This window comes from Daldinia decipiens (genome assembly GCF_022478715.1).
Source record: "Daldinia decipiens strain CBS 113046 unplaced genomic scaffold F4813scaffold_10, whole genome shotgun sequence".
Classification (NCBI taxonomy): domain Eukaryota; kingdom Fungi; phylum Ascomycota; class Sordariomycetes; order Xylariales; family Hypoxylaceae; genus Daldinia; species Daldinia decipiens.
In genome coordinates, this window is record NW_026054553.1 from 730,722 (window position 1) to 746,276 (window position 15,555).

At 46.0% G+C, this 15,555-nt stretch overlaps 3 protein-coding genes and 1 non-coding gene across 4 annotated transcripts; 2 read left to right on the forward strand and 2 right to left on the reverse strand.

The window, feature by feature from the left end:
- Positions 1 to 725: 725 nt before the first annotated feature.
- On the reverse strand, positions 726 to 809 carry F4813DRAFT_t56. The gene has a single exon. It is a non-coding gene; the product is annotated as a tRNA-Gly (tRNA).
- A 5,998-nt stretch (positions 810 to 6,807) lies between these two features.
- Positions 6,808 to 8,406, forward strand: F4813DRAFT_379961 (glycosyltransferase family 31 protein; the record flags this gene model as incomplete). Its single annotated transcript, XM_049245515.1, has 1 exon — positions 6,808 to 8,406. One exon carries the CDS (start codon positions 6,808 to 6,810, stop codon positions 8,404 to 8,406), a length of 1,599 nt encoding a protein of 532 aa, XP_049101277.1.
- Positions 8,407 to 9,630: 1,224 nt separating this feature from the next.
- On the forward strand, positions 9,631 to 13,202 carry F4813DRAFT_28312 (BRO1-domain-containing protein). Its single transcript, XM_049240511.1, has 3 exons — positions 9,631 to 10,117; positions 10,189 to 10,894; positions 10,968 to 13,202. Exons 1-3 carry the CDS (start codon positions 9,872 to 9,874, stop codon positions 12,653 to 12,655), a joined length of 2,640 nt encoding a protein of 879 aa, XP_049101278.1. The 5' UTR covers positions 9,631 to 9,871; the 3' UTR covers positions 12,656 to 13,202.
- Positions 13,203 to 13,237: 35 nt separating this feature from the next.
- On the reverse strand, positions 13,238 to 15,152 carry F4813DRAFT_388021 (uncharacterized protein; the record flags this gene model as incomplete). Its single annotated transcript, XM_049246639.1, has 7 exons — positions 13,238 to 13,384; positions 13,447 to 13,610; positions 13,685 to 14,068; positions 14,137 to 14,255; positions 14,330 to 14,833; positions 14,893 to 14,947; positions 14,999 to 15,152. The coding sequence occupies 7 exons, from the start codon at positions 15,150 to 15,152 to the stop codon at positions 13,238 to 13,240; spliced, it is 1,527 nt and encodes a 508-aa protein (XP_049101279.1).
- Between the last annotated feature and the right edge of the window lie 403 nt (positions 15,153 to 15,555).

Consider the following 15,555-nt stretch of genomic DNA (forward strand, 5'->3'; position numbering starts at 1 on the left):
GCCTTTGCTCTTTAAAAGTACCCGCTTTATACTTGCGCGGACTGGATCTAAGGGGCTATGACTGCTACTTAGAGAGCGGATTTCCCCGGAAATGACATACCCAGGTGAGTAGGTAAGTACGTAACTCGGAAGATTTATAATTTTTGACAGATTACATTGTGACTTACGTAGGTAGGTTAGACTATCTCAACCGCCGCTTTCCGGCGACGGCGAGCTGTCATAACAGGGCATACTGCCGGATGTGACCTAAGCTCTTCGCTGGGATATAACCTATTTATAATTCATGAGAAAGATGAACCTAGTATGCGTGTGTTTGTGTGTACTGTGACTACTTTACTCATAAGTTGTTGGTTATGAGATCGTTTCGTGTAAAGATTAGGGGTGGATTCGTGTCGCACTGACGACTTGCTGTCGCAGAAATGGGCAGGCTTTCTTGTAAATGATCGCTTCAATCAAACGAGTCCTTTCATCGAATATTTATTAATATTTCTCCACGATGCTTTGAAATATCATGAGTAATAAAAAGTACTGTGATGTTCAGGATAGATGAGCTGTCTCAGCAAAGATTCCAAGCCTTAGAACTAGTCGAGAATAGGTGTAATCGCTCATATGAAGCTAGAACCCCTTAGGACTAAGTCGACATAGAAATTGAATGGGTAGAATTACTTCAAAAAAAGCAAACTCAGCTCAAGGCTTTAATCGCGCCTGCAATGAAGAAAAATCAATGCATGAACGGGGAGTCGAACCCCGAGCTCAACCTTACAACTGGAAGATGGAAGGGTTGAATGTTACCGCTACACCATTCATGCTTGGATTGCTGAAAGATTTGCCGATCATTCTAGTATATATCTCCAGCTATGTGTGCGACACTGGCTACCTAACCTAATCGTTTCAACTAGGGCGGGCTATTATGGCGCCCCATATTTAGACCAATCAGAAATGGCACATGGGGTGATAGTTTCTTCAAGTACATGTCTCTTACGATTCGCACGAATACTGTGATCCCCTGAGAGAATATGGCGTCAGCAGCTCCCAATTAAGAAATGGAGGGAGTATCCTGGACTACCTAAGCTGAATGATTCCTCAACTAACTCGTAAGCCCATTTAGAGAACCTAGGTATGTTAATTGGCTTTTGCTTTTATTCCGCTGCTAAGTGCTCGCCATCAACCCTAGACAGGTGCTCGTACAGGTGCTAGGCCCGGGTATGTAAATATACCTAGTTCTCCGAGGAACCGTATGAACTCGCGCTGCTCTATACACATTCCTAGAGTTAAAGCCTTGGATAAAAAAGAAGTATTGGGTTGTTATGTGGGCTTCGCCGAGGCCTCTTGCGCACTAAGTAACATTACATGAGTCTACTGTTCTTAGATATAGTATGAGATGAAGGCAATATTGAAATGAATGCTTCGTTATGTATAGCTTTATTTCACTGCACTAGAATTTAACTAGAGTCCCGGATGTTATAATAATGAATTAGATGTTTAATCCATCAGATATCCGTTTCAATTTGTGAGTTATCATTAAAGCTTAGATACTTGCATGCGCAATCCGTTTCGGATTATAGCCCCATGATTGCAGAGGTACAATACCTAGATAGCTCGGCTTTATATGTGCATACCTAAGGCATTGAATTATAGATTGCTACCTAGGAGTAAGGGCAAAAAGTATGCATAACAGGGCAACGTCTGAATATTAGATAAGTTTCGTTTAGGAACTACCTGATTGTCGGAAGAGAACAATACGATTTCCTAGGCGCGATGTATGTAGATCGACTCACACTTCTCAACTAAAATGATGCGATTTACTTAACCACTCCTTAGAAATTGATAAATGTGAATAAATTGACCCGGGCTCGGAACGCATAATAGTCACACGGATATACATATAATCAAGAGAAAGATGTAGGCGAAAGGCCTCACGGTAGTTAGTGGTAAACTACCTATACCTAAGAAACATTGTCGTCATCACTACGGAGAATAAACAATAACTATGCTTAGCGGCGTGGTTTCAGAAACATGTATTTTGGCCCCGAGCACGTGGCACTTGTTTAGCCTGGTTATTATTCTGTTACAGCTGGTAAATACATATATATATATGCCCGCAATTATAATTGTACCTATGTATTACACTAGAAGGCAGATAATTTCCCATATTCCCGGCGGCTCTCGTGGAGGCACAGAACCGGACGGGGTTCTTAGATCTCTAGCCGCCGGAGTACAAGTACATTTGGCTACATAGGTAAAGGATCTGCATGTTGCTAACTGAAGCGCAACGGATGTGGCTGATCGTTCTTGGCTACATATAAAAACACTAACAAGCCTCTAGCGGGGGGTTGGCAAAGAAGCTGGAGATGAGATTAAATATCACTTCATGAGGGGGTAATTGCCTACCAGTTTGGGGTTCGGCTTGCGTGATGATCAACGGCGGGATATGAGTGTACTTGATCAGTTTTGTGATGGCCTTCTCAATAAGGTTGCTTGGCGTTGGATCACAGATCACCTCAACCTCAATCGAGACGGCCCTTGTTCGATGTCCTTTCTCACGTTTCACATTTAGACTCTTGGCTTTTGAGCACACCGGTGGCTAGTGAGACGACGCCTTGCAACGCCTCAACGCCGCCGCCCGTCTAGCTTTTGAGCTTGGCAAAAAGCACATAAATAGCCCATTGCCAAGTGTCGGTTAGTATGGTTTACGGTTTTCATCTCTAAAATAGTCATTCTGTTCCTTCTGGACTATTCGTTCCTCTTGGGCTATTGTAGGATGACTTGGCAGTCTTGGAAAATGTTTTCAGAAGAAGTTGCGAAACGGTGACAGAGGTTCCGACTTAGGGAGAACCGGCTGCAGGGAGCCTTCGGATCACTTAACTAATAGTATGTAGGTCGAATTTGTTACGCCTAGTCCGAATCTGAATGCGATCATCGTTGAGATCTTCAATATCCCCGTCGACCATCTTTAGATTTTTGGCCTGTTAGCGGTAGTGTTGATCCGGAGCATAGTCTCTTGGTCCGGCTCTTCTCGGTTCTTTCAAGGGGTTTACCGTTCTACTAACACAACCGGAAGGTCAAGTAGTACAATCCCTCACATATGTAGAACGGCAAGCCAAGCCTTAGGTCGGGTCCAAGCCGTGCAGTCGTACATTTGGAGCCGAGTATCCGTGGAAGCTTACATCAGTTACATCCGTCTAGGTTAACCTAGTATACTTTGGCAGTATTACATGAATAATAAAAACGACATCGCTGCCAAAGTCTGAATGTTTATGCCTACTACAATCGATTAGTATATTATCACTCTACCTCACTTTACTTCTTTTGCTTCTTTCGCTTCCTCCATTCAGCTTTGCAAGAACCCATGATCATATTTGAGTATAGACTAGACATATCACGGCGTGAAAAATTGTAAGGTCTATCAACAACAGCCAACCATGTTGGCATATCGGCAATTAAGCCATTGATTAGGCATATTATAACGGGTTTAGGCGTGTAAATTCCCACCACAGAGAATCTATCAGCTGCAGATGCCAAGACCTTTTAATTACAAACAGGATGTGCCATGCAAGAGCACCAAGTTCCAAATTGCCGTTACTTCCTGATAGCGAGAATGTTCATACTGCCGGGTTGAAGCGATATGTAATAGAAATATAAGCTTCTTTTTTGATAAAACCGCGATATTGAGCAAAGCCGCGGCGCTTCTAGAAGCTCTAGACAGTAAATGACAATTTCGTGATAACGCGACCTATGTGGAAAATATCCCATATGTTGTGCAGCGCCCGGCACACCCTTCATTGTCATTGTAGTATTTACGGGCGTCGAGGTTCAAGTTCTCCCCCAATGTGGCATCGTAGACAGGTAGACTAACGGAATCGACTCCTGATCTGCAGCCACATTATGAATGCCGAGAAGATAACAGCTTGGGCTCTCATGATGTCTGTTTTCTTATAATTTTCCATTTCGCATCGGGATATGCGAACAGGTATCTATCCATCGCGTTGTAGAATTCTTGTTAGGTGAACAGTGACGGAAACGCCAGTCCTGTTTGAGACATAAATACTAGGTACTGACAGATGAAAAAAATGAAAAAAATGCTTAAGCGGGTTCAGGATTGACGTAATTGCTGCAATCTCACTGAACTGGACGATGACTGGCGAGACATCCGAAACGATAGACCCACAGCTTACGAATGCTGGCCTGTGCTACCCCTGGTGATGGGTGGTTAGGGCGGGCTGGGAGCTGGGAACATCGAGACAAACGACGTAGTGATCTTCATTAGTACATGGCCGAGCGGAAAGCCTTTCAAGGAGCGGAAAGCCCTTTCAAGGATTTCCAGACTTGGCTAGCCGGGATCTGAATTTGAATACAAGCACGAAACAGATAAGATGAGTTTTGTTGAAGTCTGGACTAGAAACTAGAAGATAAAGTTTATGAAGTAAGGAAGAAGCTTTTCTATTCTCGTGTCTAGACCTCCTAACTAAAGCAATTCATCTCATATCTAAATGAAAAGTTACTAAAATAAGGTACGCGTAACCTTTTTACTTAAAAGGTATAGTTCTAGACTGTCAAAGTTAACCTTGCCGTATTTGACAGGGCCAAAAGTACGATGGTGATGGGACGGGACGCAAAGGTACATTTTAGTTACTTACATACATGACAGGTTACCGAGTTTATGCCACTATAATATGGAAAAATGAAGGCCTGCAGCGTACCTACACATGGTGGTCACAGTAACTGGCCACATTGACGTATTGATTTTAACTTGTAACATACTTTTCTTACATCGGTTCTTCATATAATGCAGTTTAGTGATTCGTCAGCTCATGCTGCTGATTCTTCTAAATACAGCAATTTACAAATGTACATGTAAGTAGTTCACGAGGTTTGCTTTTCGTATTAGAATTTACGAGGCTTGACGGGCTTGACGGGTAAGCGCATGGCGAAAAGATCGTCACAAGCACTGCCAGCCACGTCCACATTTCGCATATACTATCGTAGGCAATCCCACCAAGGAAAGGAGACGATGACGATAATTCAGGCTGAGTAAACCCACCATTACTACTTTTGACTGAGAAATTCTTCGGTTTTAAATGCAACACTGTTATTAATGATTAGCAGTAAAGTTAAGGTGTTATCCGCTGATATGTATGTATGTATGATACCCATGTAGCAACAACCATGTAAACAACCGTGTACATGTTTACGTATGATCGGTGGTCAACTGGAATTTTAACCACTTCCTACATAGTAGTAGGTATAAGTGTGTAGATTATCACAAGCCACTATTCAACCGGCATCGCTTAAACATGTCGCGGTACATATATGGTAAGCAATAAACGCTCCACAATGACCAATACAGCATCTTAGTAGTCTGTAGTGTAAATAAGTAAGAGGTAGGTAAACCAGAAGTTTAACTTGGGGGGGATCTACAAGCCGACCGAGGCATGCTGTAAGTCAGTGGCCTATCAAACGAAGATACTGTCGACTACCTAATGCTGCTGCTATGTAGGTAGGTATGCCAATGTGCGGTGTTGCCGCGCTAGGTAATATACACCCTATCAAGGGTCTGGGCAGTTTACCTATCTCATTGCTCATTGATGCATGGCGTACACGGGCTAGATAGAGGAAATGCTCTCTAGCCAAACAAACATGAGATATACATCTTCGATCTGCTTTGTTCTACAACACCATGCGATGTGTATAATATAATATGTACAAGACAATATTAGACAAGACTACCTATGCCCGAATATCTCTTAAGCCGCTAAATCAGCCAAGTAAATCAACCAAGTAGCTCATTGGAACGCAGGAACGCATAGGTAATCCAATTGGCTTTTCTATTTTCTATTCTTCTTGGAAAAGAGCGGGTCATATAATGAGCCAATCGAATAGTTGGACTTCCAAGGTTTCCTTATTTCTCATATGTACCTAGGCCCTAGGTTAGTTACCTGTTACCCTAACTTTTTCAAGTTGTAGTTTCCGGTTTGCCCATTTGCCCACAGGGCTACCTCCTAGGATAATATCCACAACCAGGGGATGTACCGCCTACTTAGGTACCATACCGAATGGTACCCCTCGATCAGCGGATCTAATACAAATCCTGGCAACCCCAATTTATCATGCCCCCCCTAATCGTCCGCGTCTGTTCTGTTCCATATGGGCATTTAGCAATTACGTACCTGGTACATACGTCGCTGCATACGCTACATGCGCTACGCTGCTGCGTCCTCTAGCTTCCGCTTGTAGTACGGAGGTGATTACCCCTGTCGAGCTTGTTTCTCTTCTTACCTCTCTACCTTACATACTTTGCCTTGATTGATCCCTCCTTTTTCCTTTTCTACTGACGAATTCCTCCCTCTTGTCTTTCGTTTTGTCCTTTCTTCTTCATATTGGAAAATAACCATTCCCTCCTTACTCGCCCAGTTTTGAGAAGCGCCTTACACGTAAGACGGGTGTGAGCGTTTGCTTTCTTCCACACGTCTCACTTTTCCTCGCTTTGTTGCGTGAGGTGTCATTCGTTACCACCTATCTAGGTACTTTTTGGATCGCGAAAACCTGAGAAATTTCCAGTAACGAGGGCTCCCGTGACATACTGTCAACTACCGCGCCGCATGCTGAATCCGCAAACACGGAACTCTCTAATAACTGTTATAAAGTAATTCCGCGGTTGATTTACTTGTTTGGATTAGAAACGAAATTAGCGACACCGTTGAGACCAGCCCGATTATAGTCGAGACGATCCTCCCCTGGCAAGTTGTCGTTGGGGGGAAATTTACGATGGGAGCGAGAATGCCCTCTCCGCATCAGAAGTTTTTCAGCATGCGGAACCCTTTCTCGCGATGCGTTCTCTTCGCTGTCGCATTACTACTGTTACTCGGCGTTACATGGAAATCCGACCGCATTGAAGATGTCGGCTCACGAATTGTGAAAGCCGCCTCTACCCATAAAAGCGATATTTCGCAGCAACCGCTTAGTGATGGACAACAAGTAACCGACAAGGATGCTGCGCCCGTGTCGAACCATATAATGGACTGCGGTATCAACTCAACTCATATGGGCGAGCTCAAGGCAAAATATGAACTTGGGGATACTTTCCAGTACTTCAAGCGATATGTCAGGATCAACCGCAAGCCCATTACACGGAAGTCAATCACCAATATTCCTCAGCAGTTCCTTCCTGATACTTTCACCACGATTGATCTACAACACCCCAGCAACTACGGTAATGAGCAGTGTGTCGAGCCTCTTGAAGTTCCGGTCCCTGAATCACCATATCCTGCCTCTGGGAACCTGTCTGATTTCATGTTCGGTGTGTCTACTACATTTAAGAGATTCAGCTCCGAAAAGACTAGCCCGGTGAATGAATGGACATACTGGTTAACCGATGGTAAGGGCCGTTCTAATGGTGGCAAATTGGTCCTTTTGCTCCTAGACGCGACCGAAGATCAGATACTTCACGCTAAGACTATATTACACCACGCTGGAATTGATGTTGATGTTTACCACTCGGACTCATCAATGGAGATGGCCGTTCGCTATCTCACGCTCATTCCAACTTTATATAACCACCCCGAGCGACCGTCCAAGAAATGGCTCGTGTCATGTGACGATGACACGTTCTTCCCCAGTGTCCACGCGCTCACGAAGAAGTTTGAAGATTACGACCCTAGCGAAATGCTTTACATTGGGACTTTATCTGAGGATGTTAACAATGTTGATCGCCATGGTTCGCAAGCTTTCGGTGGCGCTGGTGTATTCCTCTCGGTGCCACTGGCAGAGCAAATTGCCAAGGACTATGACAGTTGCAAAACTGATGAGAAGATCCATGAGTCCAACTCGGGTTGGGGTCCTCAGGGTGATATTTTGCTTCGTAAGTGCATCTACGAAAATACAGATGTACGCCTGTCAATCCTTCGTGGTCTATACCAGCTTGATCTATACGGTGATCCTTCTGGTTTCTACGAGTCTGGCATCAAGCCTATCTCTCTTCACCACTTTAAGGGTGGCGGGTGGCATTCAGCTCTGCCTTGGGAGTACACCAAAATTGCTCATATCTGTGGCGAGGACTGTACCCTCCAGCGATTCCGAACCAGCGACAACTTCATCATCTCAACGGGTTTCAGTGTTGCTCACTACCCTCAGGGCATCAATTTTAACCTTGCTCAGATGGAGCGAACGTTTGCGGCCGCGCCTCAGGATAAGGGGTGGAATCTGGACTACGTTTTTGACCCGCAGCGACCTAGTCTTTTGAAGACTGGTCGTAAGGTTAGTTGGGATCTCCAGGAAGCACACGTAAATGAGGATAACACCGTTACCCATGTCTACGTACGAAAAGCCAATGACTGGAGATGGGTTGACCGAAATGGTGAACCAATGTCTCACGTCGATGGTCTAATCGAACTTGTCTGGGTCCCATAGAGACATCACGCAGCGCGTGGCAAACGATCTAATGATTCTTGTATGATGGAATAGGAATAGATGCTCATGTTCATCTGCTTGGCTTGGAGAAGGCCGGATTGGAAACCCATGAGAGACTTCGCTATGGATGTGGGACAAACACTCTACAGGCATAGCTAGTTCGCTGTTTTGCGTACCCAGTCTTTTTGACTTGTTGAACACCCACCGATATTGGCCTAGCAGGATAGGATACCTTATTCTTGAATGCCAGTTCGACCAAGGAGAGCGGCTTACTGTTTTGCATTGGTGCAGTCTGCTTGATCGCATATTATCAACATTATTATGCGTTGCTTTTAGGATTGTGTCGGCGTCAGGCAGACTTCTGCCAGGCTTTACCCACGTCCAAAGTATACATTAACCCGCGCTGGTTATCGCACTCCTTTTCTAAAAAAAAAAGAAAATCCGATAATGCATAATTGACAACGCTGTCAATCGCTTTACTATTATCATCATCATCACCCTATACTTTCTTGGTTGATTCCGGAAGAGGGATTAACTTGGTACACTTATATCGTACTACCCTTATTGCTATTTGGAACCCAGCATTAGTGGCGACTGAAGGTCGTTTTCAGCATTTACACTAGGCATTTTTATTTCTTCATCTCAGTAGTGCTGTCTGAGAATATCTGGGTTGTTTTGGGACTTACATCTTATTCCCCCGTCCATTTGTATGATACAGTTGCTCTTTGGGAGGCGGAGTTACGAGTATTAGATGTCCATTGAAGAGCATGGGTGTCGTGTTTGCTGCTGACATAGTCAAGGCTGGCAATTTTGGGTTGATCTTTTTCTTGGGGCCAGATGGTAGTGGTTATTCAATGTCGCACTGGAGGGCGTCGCCAACTCGGAATCGAAGTGCTCGAGACGAAGCTGGTAGATGCATCGCTTGCGACTGTACATATTTAGATAGGCCAAGAGAACATGACCTTGAACATCGGTGTTTTACTGTAAACGTGACATATTTCAATGTAACATCCTGAACGGGATCTCGTGAATGTTAGTGTTAGGAGCACGATGAATGATATATGCCTTGTTAGGGGTATTATGTAGAATTATGTTTAGAACTAAAAGTCGTTTTTATACATATTTTTATACGGAATGCCTTAGGTACCTCCTTCTAACCTTGTGTCACTTATGTAAGATCTGCCCCGCACCCCACTAAAGGAACGGCTGCCCAAGGCGACCGCCGAATGTTTCTTTGCTTTGACGCGGTCGGGATGAAGTCATTTAACCTACTTAACTTGCTCTATTGACTTTGCTCTTTACTAACATATTTCGACGCAAAATAATCTCCATTAAATTGCTTTAAGTCAAACAAATATGGCAACAGCTGCATACATACCCTGACACTACGCCGTCTTCATATTACGTACCTAACCTTGTCTTGTTTACGACCTAAGTACTCGTTCGTGTGATACACCGGTTCGCTATGCAAAACAACATTCTCGCGGTCCCCTTCCGTAAAGGGGCCCATCTTTCGCTCTCGTCCGCTATTCGACAGTATATCTCTACCAAATATGACCAACATCCGGACATGTTCCGCCAAGATCTAGAGGTAGTCGATGCCTTGAGACGCCAAGCCGTGAATGTACGCGAGCCGCACCCTACTGGTGTCGCGAGATTACAGGCCTACGCTGGACAGCTTGTATGGATCGGGGGAAAATTCCCTATAGATGTAAGTCTCCAAGCCATCTCTGCTAGAGATTCTACAGTCGCTTTATACTTACAGATCCTCTCCGTGCATAGATCGGCGCAGACTTCACATGGTATCCCGCTTTAGGTTACAACACCGAACGGCCCATAGTACATAATAATCTAAAGTTCGAACTCGCCAACATCTTATACAACCTCGCCGCCCTATACTCCCAGCTAGCCATAGCAAGTAACCGCGCCAGTACGGATGGCCTCAAGACCGCAGCGAGCTACTTCAGCCAGTCGGCAGGCGTACTGACACACTTGAAAAATGAGGTTATACCTGAGCTGCGAACCACGCCACCGGAGGACATGGATGAGCACACGTTAGACTCGTTAATACAACTGCAGCTAGCGCAGGCTCAAGAATGCTTCTGGCAAAAGGCCGTTATGGACGGCTACAAGGATGCATCAATAGCTAAGCTAGCTGCTAAGGTTTCTGATTTCTATAATGAAGCGAGCGAGGCAGCTATGCGATCACAGGCTATCAGCAGTAGTTGGATTCATCACATGAGCGCTAAACACCATCATTTTGCCGCCGCCGCTCAATATCGTGCGGCTTGCGAATGTCTAGAAAAGAGAAAATATGGTGAAGAGGTAGCGAGATTGCGCGATGCTGTTTCTTGCGTGAACGAAGGGCTCAGGGAGAGTCGCGGCGGTTACTTACACAAAACGGTGGCAGATGACTTAAACAGTCTCAAGCGGAGAGTAGAGGAAGATCTTAAACGAGCTGAAAAAGACAACGACGTCATCTATCTAAGTAAGTATCGCGGCCATTACTCCAATAAATCAATACAGACAGACCTCAGTGCTAACTACCTACCTATCTATAGACCCAGTGCCACCAAAGTCAGAACTCAAGATATTGGATCGAGCTACCATGGCAGCTGCACGAATACCACCACAAGTGTCGGCACCTCTAAACTATCTCGGAGAGAAGGGCGAGTTTGGTCCTCCGCTCTTCACAAAACTCGTCCCATATTCCGTTCATATTGCCGTCTCCATCTATGAAGAGCGAAGAGACCGCCTGGTAAATCAGAACATCGTAGCTGAACTCGAAACACTGAACGAGAGAATTCATGAGATTCTTTCGTCTCTAAATCTTCCAGGTTCGCTCCAGGCCTTCGAAAAACCGCTCGGCCTGCCTGGGACTTTGGTTCAGCATGCCGAAGAAATACGGCAGGCAGATGCCTTGCACCGCTTGCAAAGAAGCTTCGCTGATATTGACAAGCTGCGCGCTGCTGACTTGGCAGTGTTTGAAGAAGGCAAAAGCCTGCTGCAAGCAGAAGAGGAAGAAGATGCTCAGCTGCGTAGAAAATATGGCACTGAACGTTGGTCGCGACCTGAGAGTCATTCTGAACCGAATCAAGGTGTAAAGCTTTGGAAACAAGTAGGAGATGCGGAGGGCTGGTTTGCGAACAGTGAAAGCAGCGATAAGGTTGTACGCGACAAATTTTATAGCATAGAACCTATGTTGGCCGTTCTTACAGGACCAGATCGTGGCCTACTAGACTTCGTGCCCTCATCACGGCGTACTGAAGTCCCAGAATCACTCAAGCCCGCCATTGGTCGTCTACGTACAGCTTACAATAATATAGCACGTCTCGAGGGCCGTCGTCGTCGAAAAGCTGAAGCTCTTCGCGAAAAGGCCCGTGGTGATGACATTAAGTCTGACATATTAACCGAAACGGCAAGAATAGAACGCGCCCAAACGGTGGCGACTGCTATAGTTCCCGCACACTTTGAAGAGTTCTTCGAAAAACGGCTAGACTCGCTTTATGAACCAGACCTTGAACTTGTGCAAGCTGAGGCGACTGAGCAGGAGAGGCTTATTTCAGAGCTAATCCGAGTAAATCGTGACTTTGAGAGCCAAAAGAAGACGGTGGGTGACAAAGGAAACAAGGAAAGGGAGCAAGCTCTTCAGAAACTCGAAAATGCATATTACAAATACAAGGAATTGATCAGCAACGCGGAGGCGGGACGCAAGTTCTACAACGATCTCAGTCGCATTGTAGGTGGCTTCCGAGATGGAGCGCGGAACTTTGTAGCCGAAAGAAGACACGAGGCACGCATGCTTGAGGATGAGCTAAGTATGCCGCCGCTGAACAACTTGAGTCTCGGGGGACAACACGATCGTGTGCAACAACCTGTGCAACCGACCAGCTCTTCAAGTGGTTGGAACGGTGGCACAGGCTATCAAGATCAGCTGCAGCAATCGCAGCAGACCTCATTCTTGCCACCACCTGCTCCATCCAGACAACAGATTCAAAGTCCTGCCGAAGCGCACATTCAGTCATGGATGCCGGCTGGTGAGACGGTGGCGCCGCAGCCTCAACCGCCGAGGGCAAATCCCATGCAGAGTGTATGGAGCCCAGGGACAGGCATTAAATTTGCCAACAGCCCACCTCCTACAGGCGCCGCCGTAGGTAGCGGGGGGAGCATAGGAAGTAACTCTCAGCAGGAGAAACGGCCGCCTATTGCGGGAACCTGGGATCGCAATAGCGCGATAAGATTCGGTTAGGAAGCGAATACATCGCGTCCTCGTAGGACGTAACCAGGCGACCACAGGTTGACGCCGGTCAGCTATCGTAACACTTCAAGTTCGTTACTCGATCATATCCCTGTACGCATCGTTATAACAAATGCTACTCGCCTTTCAAATAGAAACTTATATAAAAATAATCAAAAGAGCGAAATTATACCCTTCATCTACAATTGCAGGATTTCGATAGACTATGGGCTGCAGAGTTCAGACAACGGTCGACTCCTAGAAATATGCGATCGGACTATGCATAGAGCTACTAATTATTAGTAAACCCTCCCCCTAATAATTGTCCAATATCTATCTTACTGGAATGATTAACTAACTAATAACAAAGTCAAGAAGCTCACAGAAGTCATGTCATAGAAAAGAATGGAATTTAATTCAGATGGATATCAACTAGCACGCAAGCTATAAGCCTACTGCAAACGCCCTTATTGAAACAAGAAAGAACCGTTGAGTATATCTACAACATGGCAAACGAGCTAGAAAAACGAAAGACGTAGTGCAAAGACGTTCCGTGGTATAATCAATAGGTAATCATGAATGACGCTCCCGCCCTTATTTGCCGTTGACATTTTCCTGGTTTTGGAATTGGTCACGTCTTGCGACCTCGTTGTTTGGCAACTTCCCGAACTGCCACTCAGGTAGGGTGATGCCTGTCTGGTCGTGGATCGTCGACATCAGCGGAGGGAGGAGTTGGTATACCTGATTAGCTCTATGTTAGCACGCGTATATCAACACCTTGTATGGGTTACATGATAACTTACGTTTCTCAGCGTCGCAGCGCTATCTTGACCAGATCCCTGGCCGCCGGCGCCGGACGACCCGGCTTCGGCTCCCGTGTTCCAGACGCTGATCTTGGGTTGCATGCCGTTGATGGCGCCGGCGTTGGCCTTGGCGAGTTCGACGTATGTGCCCTTTTCGATCATCACTGTAAAAATAGCAGTTAGTAACAATTTTGTTGAGCTAATGAAATAGGGGGAGATCGTCCTAGGGGTAGCTTACTGTACTGGAGAAGTCCGGCTGGGCCACCAAAAGCATTGCTCATCTTGGAGTAAGCATCAGCCATAGCAGCCATACCCTCCGCCTCTTTCAGCCTCTGTTGAAGATTGGCCTCCGCCTTCTTGATGGCCGCAAAAGCCTGCGTCTCGGCGTCGATCTTGGTCCTATATGCCGCAGCATCCGTCGCCTTGTTTGACTTCTCGAAGTTGGCACGGGCCTCGGCTTCTACCTCGTATGCCTTCGCGTCGGCAGCTTGCTGTTTGCTTTCTCGGGCAATGGCGGCTTTAACGACGTCGACGGCACGCAGGCGTTCGAGTTCGGCAGCTGCGCGCTTGACTTGGACTTCTTTCTTCAGGTCCTCATCACGCGATTCGGTTGCACGCGTCGCTGTTTTTTGTAGAAATTATTATAAGTCCACTTATTAAAACGTCAGATTTTGAACTAAAAATACCTACCTTGGATACGCGCGATCTCGACATCTCGGCTAAGGACGGTCTTTTGCGTAGCGAGATTGGCTTCTGCTGCCGCGCGCTCAACGTCCCGATCAGTCTTTTGGACGGCCGTTTCCGCATTGCTTTACGGGGGACGGGTCAGTTTTGTAAAGGTTGAAGTTTTGAGGTGCCGCAGCTACATGAAGGAGACACTTACATCTTCGCAATTGATCGCTCTTGCTGGCCATGCCTCTCTGCCTCGCCGACATTCCCACGAAGCTGCGCCTCTGCGACATCGATACGGGCTTGGTTGGTGGCGCCTTCGTGGGCCTTCTGAGAGAGCGATTGGAAGTACGTAGAGCCGGCAGCATCTTTAAGTTCCTTAACGTTGGCATTATAAATCTTAAGACCGAACTGGTCGAGCTCGCCCTGAATGTTTCGGAAGATACGGCGCTTGAATTCTTCGCGTTCTGTGAATATTTCTTCCATCGTCATACTAGATACCAGTACGCGAGTCTCGCCCTCGATAATACCCTTTACGATATTCTCGAGATATAGCGATCCCTTTTTCTGGGAAGTAGACTCGGCCAATAGCATGGCATACTTCATTAAAGAATCTCCACGGTCTTCATCGTGAGTATGATCATGTGCGGAATGCCCCCCTTGAAGATTTGCTGCGGGCCTGTGGGCCTTCGAGTTGGCTCCTCGATTGTTCACATCCCTATCATTAGGTCAATATTTTCCGAATTACTATAGCAGCTAGGCAAGGATGACACGTACGGTCCAATGGTAAACACAACAGGGAGAAGGAACTGAAGTTTCTCCTTTGTCATGGCTACATAGAGGTTAGTAGGCGGGTTAAACAGTAGTTGGTATTAAGAGGTACCTTGGAGGTTCATAGCATAATCGTGAGGCTGAACGGAGAAGCGTGTGCATCTTTGGAAGGGCCAAACCCATGCGGCTTTCGTGATGAGTACACTCTTCACGTTCATGCCAGTAATGGCAAGGTACTCATCGGGGGCGGCGATCTTGAACGACATGGTTGTCAGAGATACCCGTTGATCGATGTCATACACAGAGTGAGCGTCTAGGGTAGGTAGGCCAAGTAATATATTGTATTGATCTAGTAACGGCGATATTAAATAAAGGGACGAGCGGAATATTGAGATGCAGCTCTTGTAGTATTGGGGGTATTGTTTGTTTATATATTTATGCGATAGGAGAGCGGTATGAAACGAGTGTGTTAAAAAGTAGAAGGTTGACTAGTTAAACAAGGCGCAAGTAAATATTGCGAGAGGCTGAAGTAGGTGGGTAGTCTACACTTCAGTTGACAGGACGTGTTATTGACGAGGTTTTGGCTAAACTTAGGCTACAGCTACCGAGAGAGACAGACGGGCTCGGTGAAGGGGCGAGGTGAATGACTGCCAAGTATGTAACTCTAAA